Source organism: Mya arenaria, chromosome 14 (assembly GCF_026914265.1).
Source record: "Mya arenaria isolate MELC-2E11 chromosome 14, ASM2691426v1".
NCBI classification, from domain to species: Eukaryota; Metazoa; Mollusca; class Bivalvia; order Myida; family Myidae; genus Mya; species Mya arenaria.
In genome coordinates, this window is record NC_069135.1 from 2838264 (window position 1) to 2865069 (window position 26806).

General features: G+C 36.8%; 2 protein-coding genes across 2 annotated transcripts; both read right to left on the reverse strand.

The window, feature by feature from the left end:
• Positions 1-1862: 1862 nt before the first annotated feature.
• LOC128216485 (uncharacterized) lies at positions 1863-5383 on the reverse strand. Its single transcript, XM_052923062.1, has 6 exons — positions 5015-5383; positions 4571-4674; positions 3393-3593; positions 3007-3183; positions 2412-2550; positions 1863-2189 (listed from the first exon to the last, which is right to left on the reverse strand). The coding sequence occupies exons 1-6, from the start codon at positions 5167-5169 to the stop codon at positions 2048-2050; spliced, it is 918 nt and encodes a 305-aa protein (XP_052779022.1). The 5' UTR covers positions 5170-5383; the 3' UTR covers positions 1863-2047.
• A 2361-nt stretch (positions 5384-7744) lies between these two features.
• LOC128216865 (uncharacterized) lies at positions 7745-18496 on the reverse strand. Its single transcript, XM_052923568.1, has 5 exons — positions 18360-18496; positions 11968-12018; positions 11502-11627; positions 10789-11011; positions 7745-8484 (listed from the first exon to the last, which is right to left on the reverse strand). The coding sequence occupies exons 1-5, from the start codon at positions 18476-18478 to the stop codon at positions 7819-7821; spliced, it is 1185 nt and encodes a 394-aa protein (XP_052779528.1). The 5' UTR covers positions 18479-18496; the 3' UTR covers positions 7745-7818.
• Between the last annotated feature and the right edge of the window lie 8310 nt (positions 18497-26806).

Below are 26806 nucleotides of genomic sequence, written 5' to 3' on the forward strand. Positions count from 1 at the left end.
TGTAACATGCGAAACCTTAACCAGATTTTATAAGTCAAATGATAAAGGTCCATTATTTACATCGATTCAAGTATTTTTTGCAGACATTACGGACCACAACGCAGTACTAATAACCCTATCATTATATAATTAACTCGTTAAATCACAAAAAAACACGTGCATTCATAATAAATGTCATTTTAATGCGCGACGATATTTGTTACGACGTGACGTCAGCAGAGTAGATTCTAAAACCATAGCCGAAAACGGACTACCGTATTTTGTGGTATTTACTGTGAGTGGATTTATGATTGGAATACATGTATAATAAAACGAAATATTGAAAGTAAAATGCCGTGATATTTTAATCGATTATTGTTTTGGGTCTGATTTCAAAGCAAGCTTAAAAAGCATGTATTTAATGAAATGCACGTTTCGCGGAGTAATGGTAAAGAAGTACTTCAGTACTTGACTGGTCGTCAATTGTTTTTGTAACAAATCGAATACCTTGCCCATATGCACTGTTTAGGTACTTGATTACAGGAACCAGTTTCAAGACTCATAAAAATGATCGATTGTTCTTAGAAACCATTCATTATTTACCGGCAACATCTCATATATTCGTGCAGTAAGTTCCACAGCGCCTCTTAAAAACTAATGGCGTATTGGAAACTCAGACTTTAATCATCATCATCATCATCATCATCATCATCATCATCATCATCATCATCATGAACAACACAAAACTCCACAACCAACACATTGCATAATTTATATACATGTACATGTACTATATAAAACTAGGGGTGTTTATCAGGAATTGTTAGGTTCTGCCTTAGAACGGTCAGTAAAATGTAAATGTACCCAAAGTTCTTCTATTATTAGGGATCCCAACACATCTGCAGACGAAGTAATACAATGTTATCTAGTTAACCCGATACTATATTATTACTCTTATTAAGTGGAATTCGCAAACCATAACTAGTTAACCTGTTAGGCTGTTAGTGTTGAACAGCTAAAAAGGTAACATGTGGCACTTCCTGTTTTAAGTTTGATGATTTTTTTCTTACCATATATAAACGTTTGGCGAATGTAAACTAGATAGCTAGATAATTATCGCAAAAATAAGTGGTTAACATAAACAAATTCGCGAACGTCAACAGGTTATCTTACGGCAGTAATATGCCATCCTAATTACACTTACGGAGAATATGCCGCTGCTTGTCGGCGGAAATGCACACCGAGTCGGCTATTTCTGTTTTCTCCGAGATGACTGTCGGAGAGATAATCACTTCCTGCGTGTCCTCAGACAGCGTTACGATCTTCTTCAGCCGATCCCAAGGCATGTTTTTTAATTAGACCTTCACGTAGGTTTATACCTATATCCAAAAACTTCAGTTTCAATAATTCCTTCTTATTTAAAAAAAATAAATATGTAAAAGTATACGATGACTGTCGGTCTATATCGCTGCACCCTTAAGATGACTTTCCTATATCAGCTTTATTTTAGTTTGAACGAATAAATTCGCCTTCTGTTTAACTTAACTGAGATTTAATTGGAAATTATCTCAGACAATTGAGAATATCCACTGCCACAATAGCTATACTGTAGTCTGATTTCTTGGTGCTTTTTTCAATAACACGCGTGTACATTCAAGTACATCGGATACAACAGTTCGGGATTGCTGGAAGCCACGTCAAGGATACGACGTCATTTCAATTATGACGTCATATTGACGGAAAACGTCCAAAAATATTGTCGCCATTTAAAAAGCAAAGTTTGAGTATTCTTGTATTTTCGCATCTTAAGCGACGGTAGTAAGTCAAAATAAATGAAAACATTTATTCAAACGACTTGATTGGCGTGAAAAATGGCAAAAATATTTCTGTTCAACGTTTTATTTATAAAAAATACCATACAGTGTTATTTATTAAAAGCCAAATTTGATACAATCTTTTTTATTATTTTTTAAATAAATGTCCCATAAGATAAAGTTTACTAAACGGTTTATAACGAAAATATCCTCGTCGAGTACTGGATTAAGGCGACCGCCGTGCATGGTACAGCCTACAGCACGGATCTGTCGTCCGGGTGGCCGTACCGATTATCGTACCAGGGGTTAGGGCCCCACGCGGTGGAACCCTTGTAATAGGGGTAGTCGTCCACAACTACCTGTTCCTGTACGTACGCAGGGGTCGGCTCCGGCTCCCTGAAACATACGGGAATGCGTGAAATACTAGTATAGGGCCGTCACACACAAACATGCAAAAGGGAGTGATACACAGGCCCAAATGATATTTCCGGCAAATGCATGTGCTGGATGTCCGACTACTTCTCAATGAGAAATTAATAACATCATATTTTGTCTACGGTGTTAATCTTAGATACTGTCAGGCCTATTCAAGAGGCCGTTTCTCTTGATCGTGCCAACCTGTAATAGACGGGCCTCTCTGGTTGGTACATCGGATGAGGTCCGTAGTAGCGACGGTCCCTGACCATAGTCCGGTCCGAGAACAGTTCCGTGTCCGAGCGCGTCTCCGACTTCTCCCGGTCCTGACCGCCACACACGCCTACGTTTCAAAGAACAAAGTGTATTGTACAAATACCTCCGGACCATACACAAACGCAACAACATTCATATAATACAAATAGGGATAGCGTTTATAAACTTCAGCAAGATATGCAACGGTGGTTTGGAACTAACGTTGACCTTGACACGTAATCAATAGAATTGAACTCGTGTATCAAAACATATATCAATCCATTAAACTTTGCAAGCGTTTACGTCTGGACATTAACTTATAGCAAATTCGTAGAAGAAAATGGACCATGAGAAAGTCAAACTTGATCTGTATTGTATTGTGTACCGTCGACACCGTCATAAATTGGCGTCCGGACGCAGTTGTTTTTTAGTAAATTGCGTAAAGTTGCATAACTCCGTAAAGATATAGCAAGTTGTAACCAGGGTCAATGTCACGATCCTTTTTTTACGGAAATCCAGAGGACCTAAACACCTCTTCACCGACCTGTGAGCCAGAGAAGCATTAGGGCGACGACGAGGGCGAGGAATCCTGCGATGCCGACGAGGACGACTGAGTAGGGTATGTGCATGGTGGCGTCGTGAGGGACGTCCGAGTCAACCGTGTCCTGGACGTTCGACTGCATGTCCGCCACCATCCCCACCGGAACCCACACAATGATACCTGAAGATGTAGTATACACATGTAACTGGCTTAAATACCATAACAAATCATAACAACTGATAGCGTAGCCTTCGTAAGAGTAACGTTATAGTATTAAGTTTGTTTAAACATATGTGAAGCCGCCATGGCCAGCTACTACATGCACTATAATAAAACATGGTCTGACGGATCGCCAACTTAGTCAATACGTCGAACCGCGCTTTAAATACCGGCGATTAGCCACAAGAAGAATCCCGTAGAGGCGACGAGGCGGTACGTGTACGTCCGGAAGATGCAGCAGACGAGGCAGAGCACGAGGATGAAGCCGAACGTCGCCAGGACCACCGCTACGATCATGATGACGCGCCATGCTACCCACTCCTCCTTGTCCGCCGTCAGAGCCTCGATCCAGGTGTAGTGGTACGTGTAGGCTGGAGGAGATGAAAAATAAGTATATATTAAGATAATTATCTTTTCAATTGGTACTTATTATTAAGAAAGAAAACTTGAACTCCAAAAGGTGTGACCCCTGTCGGCAGTGCCAATAATTTTCTAAATAGTAAAAGGTCACAATGAACTTGACCTTTAATCGACTGACCCAAAAATCAATAGGGGTCATCTTATGACCTTGCCTAATATGCTTATCGGGTTGAAAGACTTTACACTAAATCGTGTAATACTATTAAATTAATAGTAATTGATCGGAAACGCCCTTAATATGTATAGTAAAAACACCATGACACATTCGGAACTCCTCGGCCATTTTTTCAAAAACAACCTCGGATGTATGCCGGTACATCTGTTGAAGTAGTCCGTATTTTTTTAATAAAAGCATTAATTAAATGTAGTGTTTAAGAGTTGTATTCATTGCTCTCAGTTTAAATTGATTGCCAGTGAAGTGTATTATTGCAAACATAATTACGATTCCCAAGAGTTAAGTCATAAATTTTAAATACTAAATAAGATTACTACGCGATCTATTTGCAGCGGACATAAACGTATCACTTTTTAAGTATTTAAACCGTCCATATACATCCGAGGTTGTTTTTGAAAAAATGGCCGAGGAGTTCCGAATGCACCATGACATTGACCTACTTACCCAAAAAGTCGTGCAAAAGTTATCGAACGGAAGCGAGTGTGACACTGAAAACGCGGACGACGACATCGGAGAAAGTAATCCGTATGTGTCAGACATGTTTCAAAGACGACACTGGCATTACGCGCTCTTGAAGACGTCGGGTTAATTGTCTCAATATTTTCTTACATAACTTATATTGTGCCAAAATGGGTTTCGCTCACAAAGATTCCACTCCTAACCCGTTAGATATGTCAGCCATTATAAGCTTTGAAAGAAATAATTTAAAGGCGAAATACCCTTACAAAATAACAAACGCGTTTGGGTTCCTACCAACGTAAGCCATGTCTGTGACACACTCGTCCGAAGCGTCGCCGGCCTGGCATGTCTTACAGTCGCGCAGTTCCTGGGGACAGTGGATGTCGTAAAACAGCGACCTGCAGAGGAGGTACATTGGTTAGTGTAAGCTTTAAGGGTTAAAGTGGAATGAAGAGTAACTGTAAGTTAAGTGACAATATCAAGAGTAAAAACACAATGCGCAATATACTTGAAAATATTGTTATTTCATTTCAAACTTCAAAATAGTAAAAATCATTATGTGAGTTTGAACTTTCCACTTCACATACATGATTTGTTGATGTATTCACAAGGGGACCGCATGAAAAGTCACCTGAATCCGTGTTAGTATAAATTACCCTGTGAGATATCCATACTTCTTGATTTATTAAAATTTAACTATCTAAAATGTCACCATGAAGTATTCTTATTGACACACACCTGTTAATTGAGGACACTGTATACTCGCTCTCAGCCTGCCGCTCCTGGAAGGTGACCACGAGCCAGCCAGGCGTCGAGAAGCCCGTCCAGAGGAAGATGAACGCCAGCGTCGCCAGCACCATCAGCATGATGTGGTAACAGAACAGCGCGTCCATCCTAAGTCCGTAATGCGAACTCCGCACACGACGGTTTTAAAGATGAACGGGACAAAATATCGCAGCACTCAATAGACACTTTCCACAACTTCTTGTTATTTCTCAGTAATTCACGTCAACTACTTAATATATGCGAAAAATATTTGGTACTAGCTAGACTAAAAGTCTTGTTATTTACCAAATGGTTATGTCAAAAGGCTCAACGAAAACTACTTCTTTGCATTTTGTTATACAAAATTTGATTTCGCTTCTAAATAAAATAATTATCCATTAAGGACAGGGGTGGCGGGTCTCATTTCAAACGAAACATCTTTAAAACGTTGAACTGCTTTTACCATATGAGCTGTTGAATTGTCACCCCTGTGTATACCAATTTCACAGTGGCTGATCGCGACATGCACCATGGCTCGGCCGACACGGTTAACTGGCCACAAACTGATACACCCAAAATTTGCAATCATTATTGGATACGGTCTGTGAACAACTCTCAGTATAACTCTAGTCACATCCACGAGCTATGAGCTCTGTAAGGGGTTTCCAGACGCAATTTTGCAAAAACTGACAAAGATGACTCTTGCGAGCATCGTAGCGATTCTCGACGAGATCGTAGAAATGTTCGGTGGCGGGAGCAACTCGAAAAGGTCCCGCCCCACGATCAACATACGATTTCCGTGTGGATTTGGAAAACCGCGAGGCCCGTAAGAGCCCTGTACGGTCAACGTACGATTTCCGTGTGGATTTGGAACACTGCGAGGCCCGTAAGAGCCTCGCACGGTCAAAGTACGATTTCCGTGTGGATTTGGAACACCGCGAGGCCCGTAAGAGCCTCGCACGGTCAACGTACGATGTCCGTGTAGATTGGAACACCGCAAGGCCCGTAAGAGCCTCGCACGGTCAACGTACGATGTCCGTGTAGATTGGAACACCGCGAGGCCCGTAAGAGCCTCGCACGGTCAACGTACGATTTCCGTGTGGATTTAGAACACCGCGAGGCCCGTAAGAGCCTCGCACGGTCAACGTACGATACTACGGACTTCAATAATAAATATGAACTTTTTATTACTTGGTGCATTTCTGGTCCCCATACCAAACTACTCCCGGGTGTATTCACTAAATAGCTAAGGTTGAGATTGTTTTCAGATCCGTGCCGAAATTTTCGCCGTACTAACACACATGAATCGTTCCCGCGAGCAGCGCGCGACTTGTCTGCGATATTCAACAAATGCATTCTCCCAAATACCGTACGAGGCCCGCGGGCATGTGACCAGAAGCAAAATATTGTACGAAGTTCGTTCGGATTTGAAAAGTTGGTGGAATCGTAAGATTTTAAAATTCGTACGGACATCGTATGTGACGAAAGCCCCCGAAGTGGTACTCAAGCATGATTCAATGACATTTAGAAGGAAAAAAAATAGCCATGAAATATGTGGAAAAAGAACGAAATGGTTATGAATACATGAGAAAGTTACAGCCCGGACACGGCCACCTACATTTGTATACTCCATGTCCTTACATGCAGCATTCCACAGGAATAAGTGTGACCTTGACCTGAGGGACATGTATATCAGCACGGGTCGTGCACGCGACACGTCGTCTTGATATGAATAACACATGTGCCATGTTATCTTTAAATATGTCCATACAAGAGAAAGATACAGCCCGAACGCGACCACCTATACTAAATGTCCTGATATGCATCCTTATATGCAACATTCCTTAGTAAACAAACACTAAGTGTGACCTTGGTATAGGAGGTCGGGACACGGTCGTGTATACAACACGTCATCTTGACATGTACCAAGTAGTTAAAAATATGTCGATACAAGAGAAACATACAGCCCGAACACGACCACCTTTACTTTATGTCCTGATATGCAGCATTCCATAGTAAACAGACTAAGTGTGGCATGACTTTAGAGGCACGGGTCGTGCATGCGACACGTCATTTTGGAATTTCCAAAACATGTGGCAAGTTATTTTAAAAACAGTTTATCCAACAGAAAGTTACAATCACGGACACAACCACCAATATCCTATGTCCTTTATATATTCAGCATTCCATATTACAGTCCGGACACGACAATTGAGCCGGACTCATGGAGGGTATGCTTTTAATATTATTTTATGCAGTATTCTATTTATCTTACGCAGATTTTAATTTCTGGCTATAATGCCATAATCCATATATCATATGAATTAAACTACCGATAATTGTATAGAAATTTACTTATAGTAACATTAAACTAGACATTTAAGGCCAAACTCATTGGCAATATTCATGTCTTGTTTGCGGATTTCAACTACTGACTTTTAAGGTCAAATCCAAATATGAAGAATTCAACTACATTGATATGGTTTTCAAGGTCAAATCAAAATATGCAGAATTCAACTCTTGACTTTAAGGCCAAATGTTACATGGTAAAAATGGCTCTATTTCATAATTAACATGGAAAACAGGTGAGTTAAAATGTCAGCCTTGGGGATGCTGACATAAGATGTTGCAAAACTACCATACATGATAGACAAACATTGTGTGCCTAGGTGAGCTTAAAGTCATTAAGTGTGTACCAGAATCTCCATTTCTACAAAAAACAATTTATTTAAGTAAATGTATTGCATGATTGATAAAATACAAAAATGTATATAAAGCTATTTTTTCTTCAATTTCTTATTTTTCTTCTGCTTGGATGACTTTTCTGTTCTTTGTTGAACATTGACTGCTTTATAAGCTTTCCCCTTTTTATGTTCATTTAAATCACTGTGCTTCCTCTTTTTCTTGGTTTTATTTGTTTCACTTTCACTTTTATAGAACTTCATGTCTCTGATTTGACCTCCAGACATTGTAACTAAGGCCGGGGAAATTCCAAACTTTGTACAGGCATGTTCCTGGTCATCTGTATGTGCTGCTTGTCGTCTTCCGTTCACTATCTCTATGACTTCTGTTATAACTTTAGCACTGTCTTCCTCACCAAACTGAATGAAACTTTGTCCAGAAAAATCTTTACTTGTTTCTTGTTTGTATACATAATACTTACAAGGATCAAATTCTGAGCTTGCAGTATCATTGGTACTAGGGAAAACATTTGCGCTTGCATTAACTTTACTTATTAATTTTTCAACAGTCTTTTTTTCTGTTCTTAACAATTTGTCATTATCTTTTGTCTGTTTGACTTCTTTGTCTTTGTCATCAACAACATTGGCTGTCTCATGTCCGTCCTCAGACATTGCAGCCATTTCTGGTACCTTGTCAACAGGTGCGGCAAACTCATTCACAAACTTTACCAAGCTGTCAAAATCATTTGGAACTTCTGTCTTCTGAAAATGATAAAGTATTTTTTTGTAATTGATAATGGAGTTCAAAATATAAGACCCACAACTGAGTTTTGGGTGTGTTTCTGTTGGTACATGTATATCATCTCTTTCAGATTTCTAACAACCCTTTGTAATAACATGTATAGGATACTAGGAATGAAGTACCTGTACGAAACAGTTAATCTATATTTTATGCCGTAAGTGTATTTCAGTGTAAGGTTTGAAAAGTTTTGGCATGCATGGATCACTGTTAGATTAGATTTCAATGCAATACATGATGTGCTGAGATATTAACATAAATGTGGTTACATGCAAAATTTTAACCAGAATTTTTAAGTCTAATAATAAAGGGCCATTATTTGCAAAATACAGTTATCTAACTTGGTTATTCAATTAGGTTGGATGGTTGAATACCATTGTATAAAGTCTCAATGCAATACATCAAGTAGTTGCTGAGATATTATCCTATGAGTGCTAACATGCAAGACCTTGACCAGAATTTCTAAGTTGCATAATAAAGGGACAAAAATTATATAATATGAAAGATAGAGTTATCTCACTTGATTAAATAAGAAGGTTAAATGGTTGGGAGCCTGTGTGTAAAGTTTAAATGCAATACATGATGTATTCGCTGAGGTATTGACTTAAAAGTGGTTACATGCAAAACCTTAACCAGAATTTCTATGTCGAATAAAAAAGGGGCCATTCTTTGAATTTAATGCAAACTATATTTATCTTACTTGGTTATTTAAGTAGATTTGATGGTTGAGTACCATTGTATAAAGTCTCAATGCAATACATCAAGTAGTTGCTGAGATATTATCCTATGTGTGCTTACATGCAAAACCTTAGCCAGAATTTCTAAGTTAAATAATAAAGGCCCATAATTTGCATTATATTAAAAAAGTGTTATCTTACTTTATTAATTTAGTAGGTTAGATAGTTAGGAATACACATCTAAAGTTTCAATGCATTACATTATATATTTGCTGAGATATTGACTTAAATGTGGTTACATGCAAAACCTTACCCAGAATTTCTAAGTTGAATAATAAAGGGCAATTATTTTGCATTAAATGCGAACTAGAGTTATCAAACTAGGTTAATTAAGTAGGTTGGATGGTTAAGTACCATTGAATAAAGTCTTAATGCAATACCTCAAGTAGTTGTGGAGATATTAACCTATGTGTGCTTACACGCAAAACCTTAACCAGAATTTCTAAGTCAAATAATAAAGGGCAATTATTTGCATGATTAATTAGGTAGGTTTGATGGTTGAGTACCATTGTATCAAGTCTCAATGCAATACCTCATGTAGTTGCTGAGATATAAACCAATGTGTGCTTGCACGAAAAACCTTAACCAGAATTTCTAAGTCAAATAAGCAAACTAGAGTTATCTAACTTGGTTAATTAAGTAGGTTGAATAGTTGAGTACCATTGTATAAAGTCTCAATGCAATACCTCAAGTAGTTGCTGAGATATTAACATATGTGGGCTTGCACGCAAAACCTCAACCAAGGTGTGACGCCAACGCCAACGCAGACGCTTGGGTGAGTAGTATAGGTCTCTCTCTAAAATTCTAAAATTGAAGCTGGCTTAGTCTGAGGAAAATCATTAATTTGATCTCAATAAGTCCTTTTGAAGAAAATGTATGATAGGTTGACACCAATTAATGTAATTACAGGAAAATCACTTAGTCCAAGGTGGTTAGTTTATTGAACCATCAAAACAAGATAAGAATCTCAAAAGGAAGTTAATAACTGCCAAAAGTATTATACAGGCATTAATATGTGTTCATGGTTTATACATACATAAAGTTTGAAAAGCTAAAATATATCTAAATATTTCATTCTTAATTATTAAAAAAATAATATAAATACTACCCAAATAAAAAGAACATTTGTAATTTACAGTTATCATTTATACATAAATTTGTATTTAATTTATGTAACAAAATGTGAAGCATAATATATATGTTTGCCAAATCACAGTTACTAGTAATTGGTTAACAACTGGCAGTGGATAAAAATTGAGTATTTCAAAATGCATAGTGCTCAAAGGCAAATGCATAACAAAACAGAGCTCCTGAACATTGATGAATGAGTTGTTTATATATGTTTTTATGAAATGCATAGTAAGCCTGATAAGATTTTCCTATTCTTAAGCTATGGCACTGAGCTGTACATTAATTTTGAGTTCTTCAAAAAATTGTTATATTATAATTTCAATCAAGTTCATGCAATACTGCAGAACATGTGTTCATTTACAAAATTTGAAAAAGAATTGTGCTTAATCTGGTTTTTACCAGCACTCCAAGGGCTGCAAGTGAGGAGAGGCCTGTCCAGGATTTGACAACAGTGGTGTGTAAGCCCCCCACACAGACTGCCGGGACCCCACGCTCGTACACCAGCTGTAGCAGCGTGGACTTGAGCACTGCAGGCTGGAGGTCTCGAGCCACCAAAAGCAGACGAAGGCGGTCACGTTCCAGAGACTTGATCACCTGCTGTAGCCCAACCACCATCCAGGATCTGTGGTGTTACCAGGTTTCAATCTGATTTATTCTAAACAGCATTTGGTATAACACTGAGTATTATTCTCTTTTAAGAGATCTGAGACGTTCAAAAATGTTTTTTTTTAAATTGTCATGATGAACTTTCTTGGTTGTGTAAAAGTTCAAGTCATGGGGGTATTCTAGGAAATAACATACTTAAATCTGTATGCTTAAGATTTTGTGAGAAATTGGGATCAGCACATTAAATAAAAGGGTTAACATATTTTAAGTTGTTTGTTTTAACAGTAAAATTTCTTGAAAAATCTTATTCTTAAAAATGTTTTTATTTTTTTATTTTAAAAAACTTACATTTTTATATTTTAATTGCAGAATTTACACTGCACATAGCACTTTAATAAGTTTATATCAGTGAAATTGAACAGTTTGTTGAATTGAAAGAATAAGTACAAATTAAACCTATCAAAAGGTACTTCTGTAATATTGCCCCTGGTTAAAGCCCTACTAACTTGAAAGTTTTTCTCAGTTGTTCCTTCTCAGGACCAACTGTTTTCTCCGGATCGGCTGATGTGTTCTTCTGCCAGTGGCGTGGCTTTCTCACTGCTTGCAAACATCCCTTGTATTTGTCGAATATACTAGAATAGAAGAATCAAGACCAGATCAGTATTCAAACAGAACAAAGAAATATTTGAGACTGTACTACTAAATCATTTTTCCGTACCATATTGTTAAAATATCAACTTCTGACAGTGGTGTTTAAGTTTGACTCTATATGTGACTTATTACCAAATTTAACGGATTTTAAGATTTTTGCTGAATGGGATAAAAAAGTTCAAATTAAGTGGAAATAGTTCTTTAAAAGACATTTGCCTGGCACATCTTATAGGACATTTACTAGGTAAATATTCTGAATTCGCTAAATAAAGTAAATAAACTTCCCGTATAAATTCAAGTGTTAGTTCTTAAGTGCTGTACCTGTGGAGCTCTTCCGCAATGCCTTCTTCTTCACTGGTAGAGACAACTGGCCTGAAAAACGCAAAAAACACATGTTCTTAAAATTGTTATAGAAATGAAGTGTTACAGAAGGCACTGCATTGCGATTCTGGTATTGAAGCCATAAACTCTCATTCTGCAGGTGGACAATGTAGTGTGGCAATAAAGCTAGCTCAAAAGCGAAACAGCATTCTATGAGTACTATATATATTTTATGAGTATATTTATATGCTAGGGCCTAAAAAAAAAATTGTTTGGTTAGGGTTACATCCTTTTCAAAAATAGGTAGGGTAGGTAGGCTTTTTATTTTTTTTTTATTTTTTTTTTATTAGGCTTTATATAAGAATGTCATTTTCATCATTGGAGAATGGTGTTAAAGTAAGTTATCTTCTATATAAGCAATTAAGGTTTTAAACTACATATTGAAAAGCAAAAAAAAAAAAAGAATTTTTTTTTATTTTTTTTTATTTTTTTTTTAGTTTTTCATTTTTTTTTCAAACTGACTATAAAAACATTAGGGTCGGCGACTATTCCGTAGGTAGGGTCGGGTAACCCGAACCAAATGTATTTTTTTTTAGGCCTAGGCATTTGTCCATGGTAATCATTGGTTAAGAGGGTATTATGTGACAAAAAATAGAAAGTAAACTATTCACAGTGTTGAAAATATTTCAGGTTTTTTCCCTTCTGATCACAGGTATTTTATCAATCATTGTTAGCTTATAAGATCCATTGTTTACGATTTGTGATAAACTATTTTTCTGTATTGTTGGCCATGGGTATCAAGCAATTTTCCATAAATTCACCTCTAAAGACACCTAACCCTTTACCCCACGTCAAACCATGCCATACTGGGCCTGCCAGTGTATGACTTATTAGTACACTGATTATCAGTAGCCAATATGTAATGAGTCCCTATCAGCACCCCTACTGCATGTGGAGATGATTGGAGAAAATTAACACCTATGCATTTTAACCTAATTTTTCTAGTATTTTATTTGGTTTCATCAATTATTGATCAATAAAAAGTTTGTAGGGAATCAAATTTCAATCCACTTTAATCTAATTTATTTTGGCATAGTATTTACAAAAAAACTGATGTAAAAAGTTGAAGATTTCAATTTATTTCATATTTGACACCTAAGCATTACAAACTTATTTTTGTAGTATTTCTTTTGATTTAATCAATTATAGATGAATTTTAAAGATTGTATCGAATTAAATTTCAAATCCAATGATCTAAGTTTTATCTAAACAGAAATTATAACAATAAACAAATATTCAAATGAAAGGAATCATGTATTTTTAGTTAAGAAAAAATTCCATTGGGTAAACAAATGCGTTATTTTAGTTAATTATTCTACTAATAAATCAGCTATGCATGTTTTTTTGTAAATCAACTCTATTATAATAAAATGTAAAAAACAGAAACTTTGCTTGGTCAGCTTGTGGTGCTGCTTAGACGTCATTTGGGTTACTGATGACCGGATTTGATGAACATGGCGTCGTACTAGATATCGCCTTCAATGAAGCCAGACAACTCAGATTCATTAGAATCGCTACCAAAATAAAATGCCATAATTCAATAAGCAAATTTTTTCAACTAAACCAGAAATCAAGGTCTGTAATGCATGGGGAAATACTACTGTATTATTGTGTAAATCTAAAGAGCGAGAATACACGTGTTTCAACATCTGTAAAACTGGGTCATGTCACACAAAATAAAACTCAAGTTTGCAGTTCAGGGTACAGACAATTACATCAAATAAGCCACATCTGGAAATATCTAAAAACAGATGCTACAAAATCATAAGTGAATTCTCTAATCGAGTCACGTCTGGATTATTGCAATGCGCTCTTGCATGGTGTTCCAAAAACCATGTTGAATAGTCTTCAAACTCTTCAGAACACTGCAGTTAGCTTTGTGCAAAATGGAAATGTATGGGATTTTTCAAGTGAATTGTTTTAGTGAATAATCCAATATGATGGATTATTTGTTTACCTTCATTAAGCATTTAAGTTATAATATGCAAACCTTTAATCTCGAATTCTTGTACTGACAATCAACAAAACTTGATTAGATAATTAGAAGCATTATTATGATTGTGTTTTATGCATTTAAGCAAGTATAATATGCATTTATTCTGCATATTTTTTTTATTTTTTTCTGGACAACATTTAAACCTGGGCAGAAAACTGTACCCGGTATGGGGCTCGAACCCAAACCTCCAGAACACTAGCACAGGGCTTTAACACTAGCATGGCACTCTTACCATCTGAGCTAACCGGGAGGTTCATTCTAACCCACACACACTACACTCCTCCCCCCTTAAATTTTTAGTAAAACGGAGACACTCCTGCTGTTTACCAATGCCACCAGCGTAGTAAACCTGGGAGGACAAGTGTGCCTGGTGTGGGGCTCAAACCAACGACTGCCAGTACACTAGCACGGCGCTCTAACCAACTGAGCTAACAGGACTACTGGTTCTAACACTAGTCCAAATAATTGCACGTTGACAGATCTGTTTTATGAGTTTTGATATGGCAAATCCTTCACGTACAAATGTTTTGTATCAAAAGTGGGTAGATATTCCAATCAGGATTTCGGGTTAAAGCATATTGCCTCTATAAAATATCATAAAAACAAGAAATATTACCAGATAATGTTATTTTATATCAACAAGCATTTTCAGTGAAAAGATATCCCCCGCCAACGATGGCTTGTTTGTGCTTGATGGCATGTTTGTGCTTGAAGGTTAAAAAAATCTCAGAAAGAATAAGATAAGCACATTGGTTTATCCCTTTCCGAGCCAAATTATAAAATATCGACCGGGACTACTTTATGATAAATTTTTTTAACGAAATAAATCAGAGGGATGATTAAATAAAACTGTCTTTTCCGAAACTGCTTACTCGGAAACATCAATCATTGCAAAATAGCACTCAATAGTTGAGATAAAAATGTAGCCGTAGAAATTCACTGAAGTAGTTCATTGCAGGATGTTGGTTCATATAACATTCAAGTTTCATTAAATTCTAGAAGCTAGTTACTGAGAAACGGCTGCAAACAATGATTTTTAAATAAATCAAGGGCAATAACTCTAAGGAAAATTGACCAATCCAAAAGAAAAAATAGACAGGCATCATCACAGTATGTTGGTTCTTATTTATTCCAAGTGTCATGAAATTCTACCAGCTAGTTGCATAGAAAAGGCTGCAAACATGGATCTTTTAATAAATCAAGGGCAAATAACTCATATAGAAATTACACAATCCAAAATATAAATAAACAGGCATCATCGCAGTATGTTGGTTCATATTTATTTCAAGTTTCAAGAATTTCTACCAACTAGTTACTGAGAAATGGCTGTAAATGAGAGTTTTTCAAAAAATCAAGGGCAATAACTCCAAGTACAATTGACCAATCCAAAAAAAATGAACAGGCATCATCCCAGTATTGTAATTCATATTTATTTTAAGTTTCATGAAATTCTGTGAATGTGCATTTTTCAAAAAAATCAAGGGCAATAACTCCAAGGACAATTGACCAATCAATTTTTTTTTTGGACGGGCATCATTCCAGTATAGTGGTTCATATTTATTTTAAGTTTCATGAAATTCTACCGGCTAGTTACTGAGAAAACGCAGGTGACGGACGGACGGACGGACGGACAATGCCATTTCAATATCCCCCTCCCTATTTCAAAGGCGGGGGATAAAAAAGGAATATCCAACGAATAATTATGAATTTGATGTGTATTTTTCATATCATACTGTCAAATCTTTACGATATATATACATGAAGGACACCTGCAAGGCTATGGTTCACAGTTTTATAACAATCGGAACACCTCGGCCATCTCGGAGATGGTTGAGTTGTTACGATTGGCACAATTGTTGTCTGTGTCAGTCAAGTTTCATTTTATTGGAAAGGTAAATCCTGTGTTTTAATGCATTTAAAGCTTATTTTGTGCAAAATATTAGGGCTGTAACAATTTATTGGTGCATCGTGAAATCGGGATTCGGTACCCGACGATATACTATATCGTATCGCATTGTAAAAAATCGTGTGTATCACGTATCGTAAGATTCGTTATTTCGACTTAAGATTTGTATGCTTAAAACACTTTCCAAACATCTTTGCATGATCCCGTCAATTTGTTAACTTTCATTTTTAACTGTCCAAACAGTGAAAGCCACTTCAGCTGCATTTTCGCAAACAGCAGGTAGAGCTAGCAAAATACGTTACAACTAGTTACCTTACTTATCTACACCATGTTTATTTTTCAAACTAAAATGAAACTAAAATTATAAAAAAATGTGCAATTTAATTTCCTTTTTTAAATTTGAATGACAAAAGAAATGGAAAAAAATGAAATCTGCGAACCAGCTGTATGCTAAAATGCGGCTGAAGTGGCTTTCGCTGTTTTGACAGTTTTCAGTCGTCTGCAAAGTCAAGAATGGCGGAAGGAAATACTACCAGTAGTAAAGAGAAACCCTAGAGAAATGCGCCGGCAAAATATAAGTCCAAAGCTTGGGAGAACTTTGGTTTTGCAAAGTCAGACAATAAATTATTTATTTGTAAATTGTGTCTGCCTGAATTAAAATATGATGGAAACACTACAAACATGACAAGGCATCTTCGCCGATGCAAAATAATAAAAACATTAAAAATATAGTTTTGGTAAGGATATGCCCAACAATTTACAAAATAGGCAAACATTAAAGTCCTACATAAAAAATATATATATATATAAACGTATCGTGATATATCCTGAATCGCGTACTTCGTATCGTGATACGCATCGTATTGTGAGTTGAGTGACGATACACAGCCCTACAAAATATCTTTGCAATTACATAATGAAATATGAATAAGAGTATTTATTATCTATTTCAAACTCTTAAAAACCTGTTTAGACGTTAGGCTTTGGAGAATCCCGTATAACACGTCTATTATTTTCATACATGCCATATTTTCTGGAGACCATTCAGGGGGATTTGTTCAAAAGGCTGAAAATTCAGGGTGATTTTGGTAGTATTCAGGGGGATTTTTTAGCAGATCTAATTCGGCAAAATTTCAAAGTATTGATGCAAGTACGAAAAAAACAAATTGCCATAATTTTGAAAGGCTCCCGAAGGGATTATGTCCAGAATTTAAGGGGATATGGGTCACATACCAGGGGATTTTCATCATCGCCATGTAGCACTACGGGCATGGTGCATGTGCCAGTTTACCCCCTTTTCCAGCACTTCATCTATATTTTTATGAGACACAGCCATATTGCATAATAAAAGCACTCACTTGCAAAATAGAATACTTCATAGAAAAATCTGTTTCAATATTTTTCATTTCAATTCCCAAATAGTCAGATTTGTTTGCTTTTGATAAAAACCAAATGCATAATTTAATGTCTTTACAGTTCATAAACATATCTTCTTTTGGTATTCATCAAAAAATAAATACATCACCACCATACAGTAATACATAAATAAAAGTCATTTCATCCGAATTGTCTACTTTCAGTTTCTCTTCTGAAGTTCTTTTATTTTCCGATATTTGCGATGAAGGTCAATGTCATGCATGTAAACATTTAAGTGAGGCATAACAAAGAACAGCATCGTCTATTAGCTATTTTAATCCTTTTCTTTACTGAATAATTTACTGTCACCCTTAAATTATTAATCCTTTTGATGACAATGACACATGGTTTGAAGAACTCTTTAATTTGTTACATCCTCTCTGATTGGATAAAATTATATTTAAACCAATGAAAATCCACCTTTTATCTGACCAGTCTAATTGACATTTCTTTCGCAAATTCTGTCAGTTTCAATCTAAACAATGCATGAAATGTGCCCTGCTGATTTATTAAGTGTCACCCAATAGGTGTTGATAATCCAATTAAGCTTCAGGACAGGAAGGGCATTATTACTGTAAACAGGCATATATAATTAAACCCTGTGATAAATTTGAGTAATTTTAAACACACTTTTTTTAATTCCGGGGGATTTTCATCCCCCTCCGGGAGACCGGGGGATGGGTTGAAATTCCGGGGGATTTTTTCCCCCTCCGGGGGATATGGCATGTATGATTATTTTAGACTACATGTAGTTCTAACACACACACACACTACAAGTGTGTAGTAATATCCAAAAAGAAATGACAAAATTTGCAGAGATTATCGAATCCTATTTATAAGACATAATTCATCTATAACAATGTTATCTCAATATGTCATTTCAGTTTGAATAATAGTTAACAAATTTTATTAATATCACGTATACGGGTGTCCGAAATAATCGTCCGAATTACACCTTAGTTACAATTTATTGAAATACACTAAGCCAAACGTATGTTTCAATAAAATATGTACCATTTAAGTTTAACTGGGTTAGACAGAAAATGAACTGTGTGTTTCCTGGACGCTGTCTTTTCTTCAGATAACGACATTTCTATACAAAAAAAAAATAGCATATAACTGCACCGGCGCATGAGCAGCAGACAACAGCAATCGTAACAACTCGGCCATCTCCGGCAAGCTTCGAGATAGACCTCGTAAATAGTAGTAAGGATATACGAAAGTGCGATGCGGCTGCCGGCGATTAACACCGTTTTCAATCCGCGTAAAGAAGGCCCATTGTAACATCAAGGAAATGGATTGTGTTAAATTAAACGTGCTTGTTTTAGAGAAAATATTTATTGTAACCTCAAAGAATGTTCGTTTTATGAATATTTAGATGTTTCCTTATAGTTGAAGCACTCTATTTCCTCTAGAATAATCATGAGCACGCAGAAAATGTACTTGACAGTCATTGAAATGATCATACGGTTCATGGCATGCATGAATCATTACATCGGATTAAATGCATGCGTGGACTAAATGTCAACATTTTCTCAACAGTTATAGGAATACCCTATGAAATGTAAGTTTTAAGTCATACTTTGCCGTGTTATTTTTCACACCATGCCTTGCCATTAAAACAACATTACTATTCTGTAAAATCATTGATTGTCTTGTGCAGAGTTTTGTGGGTTGTGGTAGGATGGGTGTGAGCTTGGCACCCAGTCAGCTTTACCAGCTGAAATCTATGCATGCCTTTACTTCAGCATTGTTGGGTTTGGGCTGCAGATTTTTTTTGTGTAAACAGTTCTGTGGGGTTGGGGTGGGGCGGTGACTATCCACGCAGTAAGCTCAATTGTTAGAGTACCAGTACAACGTTCATGTGGATATGCACCAGACAATTGTAACCACGGCCCCCCCAGGTCTGGGGAATAGTGGGGACTTTGACTTTCAATACAGCCAACCCCGGCTAAAATCCCCATCCTGCGCAGACGATCCAATGGCAAAATCCCTGCCAAATGCCCCCACACCCCAGGGACTCTAGGTAAGGTCCATTCCCCTCTATATTTTAAGCAAAGATAAAACCACCGCATTCACCCAGCACTGCAGGGCCACCTGATAGGTAAAAACATGGCCCATTTCTTCGGGTTAACCCCAGTACTCCCCCGGACCTGGGGTGGGGGGGTTGGGGTTACAATTGACTGGTGCACTAAGTTGACAGAACTTGTCTTAAAATTGTATTTGTTCAAGGCAGATCATGCTTCACTTTACCTCCTAAGCTGTGGATAAACCCACTCATTAGAAGTTTCCTTACACATTATATTTGTCTTAATCTATAATTATTAGTCTCAATATCTTTGAGTAAATTGTCATTTTTTATTAAAAACAACAACACCAAAAGAGTAACTGATAAGATACTCAACTGATTTTTGTTTGTAAATAAAAGCCTTAAACAAATATTTAGCCAGGTTACTAAGCTTTTCAGCAATGTATACCAGACTTTTTTCAATATTACTTAATCTATTTTGAATAATTAGCCTTTAGATCACTCTTCACCAAATGACTCTTTTATGTCCAACTCCATAAAATGCAAACAAGAATAATTACAGTTTGGATCAACATGTCTCTTAATTTTATTTTTAATATTAGTCAAGTAATAACAGAGCCATCTGTATGCAATCCAATGTAAAATTAATGATAAATTAGGTTTTGCTCCCATTTTTACTTTCATTTCTGTGCCAAGCCCTTTTAAGTGCATTGAGTATTTTGGGAGACTTCACAATATTTCTGGCGTTTAATCCCCATATATGGCTTTAAGTTGCCATACAAATTTAAGTCTTCATTATAAAAAATACTGTATGTCTCCACTTTAACCATAAACACACAATGAGAGGACTATTTAAAGCATTACCATGTGTCAGAATTATAGATCTTTCTTTGCATTTTATTTGTCTAAATGTATTACCGGTCTCTTTAGCAATATCCTTGTGCCTCTTTGAGTTCTTGGCTTGACAGTTTGGTTTTAATTACATTGTTTTGAATGTTTTATTTGTACATAACAATGATGATGATGATGATGACACTATGCTATGCCAAAACCTCAACACATTTTCTTCAAACAAAAAAGGACAGTCATTCAGAATAACTTTTATTACATCATTTGAGAAAATAAACTCGTACAATCAACGAAATAAACATGCATCTAATAAAGAAAATAAATTGTGGTTGCAGTAAGCAATGCACATCACTTCTAATAAACATTCCAACAGGCTGAAAAATAAATCAACACAAATGGAAAAACTGTTTGCAAGTCAGCTAGTATCTTATTTTATGCTTTATCAGATTGCTATGCAAGCTGGAAGCTTACAAGATCACTCTTAAGTCTGTTGCTTAAGTAGAAACAAGTATGGACATCCTTTTCCCGAGGTCAAGAGAAAGTATCTTGGAGGTCTTGAAATCACAACCTTGAATTTGAGGCTTATCCTCTAGACCACTTTCACCTTTTCACTTTTTAAAGAGCCCAGTTTACAATATGGCATTTGCAAGGATGTGCCCTATTAACGGATTTTCTGAAGTCTTAAAAATTGAACTGAACATAATAGTTCTCCTTTATTTGGTCTGCCGATGCCATCTGTTTCTGTTTTTGTAGTTATCTTCCCTCCATAATATAGGAAAACCACTTTAAGCGTAGATATATCCTTTACCATATTACCCTTTTAAAATATATGTTCGGATTTATTTAATAATCACAGACCAACAGATGACTTTTATCTTCAACTTCACATCAGTATGTAAGTCATCAAATATTTGAGATAACAAGATGTTCCACTGAACGCTTTGTTTCCATCTTGCACTCATTTTTCCAAGGTAGGCATTGCAGTTGTGTTAGATGATTTCCATGCATTGCAGGTCAATCCTCATACCATGGCATTTTTGATTACATTCGGATTCCAGTGCCTGAAATAGAAAACAGAAAATACAACAATAATAGGAATTATATTTTCAGATCAATTATTTTAAAAGCTGGTACAACAACAGAAAAGTATTCACAAAACATTAAGTGCAACACCAATTTAAAGCTGCATCCTCACAGTTTTACTGTTCTGACACCTTTTTTATTTTTATCTTACGAGCCAATTGGCAATTATTGTGCAAATGTATGGAAACCAGTGATATTAGACTGCTGACATAATATCAGATCACAGTCTTTCATATACAAGTTTGAAAATTTGGTAAAAATTCCTCCAACTAGTCATATAAGGTCACACATAATAGAACAGATTTCAATTGTTTGGAAACTATTTTTTTGCTATTGCTTTAAGCCATATAATTAATTATATGTGTAAATTTAATTTAATTACTCCTTTGGGCTTTTGAAGAATGACCAAGAAGAACTGTCAATCTGTGAGAGAGCAGCTTTTAGCTCTGGACTACTGGTATATTAAAAAATATGAAATGAAATTGTTATCATGTTTAAATTCATCTACAATGTTGATATTTTAATTCTGTCAATCCTTGTTGGTTAATTTTACAAACATGCAGGTACTTTTGGGCTTAAACCAATAGGATACTTGACTGTTAAATTATTGTCCGAATTTCGAAAATAGCACAACCATTACCTCATTTGCCTTTTTTCATTAGAAGAAGCCGGGAATCAGAGTCAGCTGTACCCCTGGTACCATACTCTTCTCTGAAAATGACAATAAGATTAAAATTTAAATGTCTGCATTTCATTGGCACAGTAAAAATGTCAGCATTTTTCAATGTTTCTGCATCACCACCACTGGTGGATATCATAGAATATAGTCTTGAAAGAAATGTGTGCTGGTTTATGCGTTCAAACTCATTTTGTTAAACCAATAGAATGAACTTCAAGATCTAATTTATTTAGAGAACTATATTAGTGAGCAGGCCGAGGCATTCAATTGTGCCATTACATTAAGTTGTTCGATACCAACACTCACGGCATATAAACCATACATCCTTGGTTAAAAGAATGTAAATTTTAATTATAATAATTAAAATTAAAGTTAATGATATGAAATGTATGAGATAAATACACTGAGAAAGAAATTCTAACCTATTATCGATCTAAGTAAAGTCAGATTCAGACTTATTTGTTATTAAAAAAAATCAAATAGAGTATTTGTTTTCTTATTTTTTGCCACTGATCAGTGGAGCTTCAAAATTGTTATTTACTATATTGGAATCTGTCAAATGAAAGAAGACTTTACCCCACCCACAAAGAATTAATGACATTTCCAATTAGTTTCTCATTAGGGCTCTTTTAAAACTATTTTTATATTTTATTAAAATACAATAAGTATAAAAATAACACTTACACACAAATAAGTGGTAAAAGTTCGCTCCTCATTCTGTCTTTGGACTAACATATCTCTTGGTTGTTTGAACATCTTCTTGGTCGGCCATGATGGACTATTTTCTTACGACCCGTATTATATCCGAGGCCATATCTTGATACTAGCCGAGGAGTTCCGATTGCAGACAACAGTTCTTGTAATAACAAGTAAAAACGGCAATTACTAAAAGTGTGTCGATGTGTGCCATTGTGTGCGGACAAGCTAACAATTACATGAGAGCTGCTCATAAACACACAGGTGTCCGTCAAATAGCTTGATCACTAAAATATGTAAAAATAATAGCACTTTGTTGACATTGTTTTGGGCCACTGTGGTTTTAGGGATTTATGGACACGAGAACCTTGTCTAATTTATATATAATGATATTTTTTCAAGATATACTCTTAGAAATTGAATTGATATTTTATCAATTTTAATTATTTTTTTGTTAATTTTCAAACAATATCAAAGGACTGAAGAGCCATATTTTAGTGATAAATCTATGTGACGGGCAGTTGTGTACTTGTGTTTATTCGAGTGTTACATTTTTGATAACGGGCGTAAGCAGTATATAAAACCATATTTTAACAGACATCCAAACATATATAAACTTGAAAAGTTGGTAAACACAACTAATAAAAAGGAATTTTTGAACATGTGTAAATGATATCTGTTATTCTTAAACAATTTCGTTAAACATTACTATTCTTATTTATCTTTGAATCTTCTTATCTAATGACATTTCTGCATATATTAGTTGACTCTCCCATTGTACTTAACCCATTTCATAACTCATAGACACTGCTTGAATCCAATGATCCATTTGCAATATTTATCCTGTTAGACGGGACTATCTGGTCTTTAAAAATTTGATTTATTTGAATGTATGTTATGTCTTTGAATCCTCAATTTGAGCCTCTGGAATGTATTGTCTTTATCAATTACCTCAATTTTTTCATGTTATGCATGAATTTGAGCGAATAAATGTGTTGACTTGACTTGTACATTATTTTAAAAAGATAGCAGGTAGTTACTTCTAATTATCTTTGGAAGAAAGATATTTGTGGAAGAAATAGTAAAACTAAAAAAAGCTTAACATATCATAGTAAAGAAATAAGTTAATACTTACCACAGCTGCAATTCTGCTTCTGTTCCAAAATATATCTGATTATGGTTGTCACAAACGACGTACGAAGAAACATGTAATGTACAGCTTGTACTGGATTACTTACAGCAATATACGTATATACATGTAGGACCAATTAGATAAAGAAATTGACAACCACCGCGGATACTTAGTCAGAGCTAGGTTTCTGTGGTGCGTGCAGGGACAGGTTCCTTGGAAAAAAAGGATTCCTGTAAAAGACTATCCTATGGATTGCTTTTTAAGCCTAGAAGATACTCATGAAACTAGGCAGGGTTGTGGATCTGGCAGGTGTCAAGCCGGAACTTGCCATTAACGATATACTAATTTGTTGACTATCTTAATCGAACTTAGTCAGCAAAGGAGCTTTTGGTTCCGTTCTGGCCTCCATTGTTTAAGTTCCAGTCCTGCTGACCAATCATACATATGATAGGCTTGGTGGAATTGCTGCTCTTCTCGTAACCTTGTTGTAGTATTTCCGTATAGCTGAGAAGGTTTGAAGATGGGGAGTGCAGACATACGATACGAATATATCGTCTTTCGCATAGTGATTTAAGAAACATGTCCTAATAAATTACTTATATTATAGATCTTTATTATGCCCCCCCTTCGAAGAAGAGGGGTATATTGCTTTGCACAGGCATGTCGGTATGTCGGTCGGTCGGTCGGTCGGTCCGTCTGTAGACCAAAGCTTGTCCGAGTGATAACTCAACAATTCCTTGACGTATGGTCATCAAACTTGACATGAAGGTTGGGCCTGACCAGTAGATGACCTCTATTGATTTTAGGGCTCATCAGGTCAAAGGTCAAGGTCACAGTGACCTTTAATGGTAAAATAATTTTAAAGCTTGTCCGAGTGATAACTCAACAATGCCTAATCTATGGTCATCAAACTTGATATAGAAGTTGGGCCTGACTAGTAGATGACCCCTATTGTTTTGGGGGTCATCGGGCCAAAGGTCAAGGTCACAGTGAACTTGAATGGTAAAAGGTTGTCCGAGTGATAACTCGACAATGCCTGCCTGCACCCATGGCCCTCAAACTTGACTTTGAGGTTTGGCCTGACCAGTAGCTTACCTCTATTGTTTTTGGGGCTCATCGGGTCAAAGATCAAGGTCACAGTAACCTTAAATGGTAAAAGGTTGTCCGAGTGATAATACAACAATGCCTGCAGCCATGGCCCTCATAATTGAATTGGAGGTTGGGCCTGACCAGTAGATGACCACTATTGTTTTTGGAGTCATCGGGCCAAAGGTCAAGGTCACAGTGACCTTGAATGGTAAAAGGTTGTCCGAGTGATAACTCGACATTGCCTGCACCCATGGCCCTCATAATTGACTTGGAGGTTGGGCCTGACCAGTACATGACACCTATTGTATTTGGGGGTCATCGGGCCAAAGGTCAAGGTCACAGTGACCGTGAATGGTAAAAAGCTGTCCATGTGATAACTCGACAATGCCTGCACCCATGGTCCTCAAACTTGACTTGGAGGTTGTGTCTGACCAGTAGCTGACCCCTTTTGTTTTTGGGCTCATTGGGTCAAAGGTCAAGGTCTCAGTGACCTTGAATGGTAAAAGATTGTTCGAGTGATAACTCACCAATGCCTGCACCCATGGCCCTCAAACTTGACTTGGAGGTTGGGCCTGACCAGTAGATGACTCCTATTGATTTTGGGGGTCATTGGACCAAAGGTCAATGTCACAGTGACCTTGAATGGTAAAAGGTTGTCCGAGTGATAACTCGACAATGCCTACACTCATAGCCCTCAAACTTGACTTGGAGGTTGGGCCTGACTAGTAGCATCCTCGGTATATATAGGTTATAATACACTGGGGAGCCGAGGATGGACTAGTAGATGACCCCTTTTGTTTTTGGGGGTCATTGGGCCAAAGGTCAAGGTCACATGTACCTTGAATGGTAAAAGGTTGTCCGAGTGATAACTCGACAATGCCTGCACCCATTGCCCTCAAACTTGACTTGGAGGTTGGGCCTGACCAGTAAATGACCCTTATTGATTTAAGGGGTCATTGGGCCAAAGTTCAAGGTCACAGTGACCTTGAATGGTAAAAGGTTGTCCGTGTGATAACACAACAATGCCTGCACCTATAGCCCTCAAACTTGACTTGGAGGCTGGGCCTGACCAGTAGATAACCCCTTTTGTTTTTGGGGGTCATTAGGCCAAAGGTCAAGGTCACAGTGACCTTGAATGGTAAAAGGCTGTCCGAGTGATAAATCAACAATGCCTGCACCTATGGCCCACAAACTTGACTTGGAGGTTGGGCCTGACCAGTAGATGACCTGTATTGTTTTTGGGGATCATTGGGCCAAAGGTCAAGGTCACAGTGACTTTGAACGATAAAAGGTTGCCCGAGTGATAACTCAACAATGCCTGCACCCATGGCCCTCAAACTTAACTTGGAGGTTGGGCCTGACCAGTAGATGACCTCTATTGATTTTAGGGTTCAAGGTCACAGTGGCCTTGAAAGCAAACTTGACAATTCCTGGATCTATTGTCATCAAACTTGACATGAAGGTTGGGCCTGACCAGTAGATGACCCCTCTTGACTTTTGGGTCATCGGACCAAGGTCAAGGTCACAGTAACCTTTAACACAAAAAGTTAACAAATCTTCTCCCAGTGATATCTCAAAAATGCCTGAACATATGATCATCAAACTTGACATGGAACTTGGGCCTGACCAGGAGATGACACTTATTGATTTTAGGAGTCATTGGGTCAAAGGTCAAGTTCACAGTGACCTTGAATGCGAAAATGTTTCAAGTGATAATTCGACAATGCCTGCACCCATGGCCCTCAAACTTGACTTGGTGTTGTGTCTGACCTGTAGATGACCCCTTATGGCTTTAGGGGTCATCGGGCCAAAGGTCAAGGTCACAGTGACCTTGAACGAAAAAAGCTTGTCTGTTTGATAACTTGTCAATGCCTGCATCCATGGCCCTCAAACTTGACATTTAG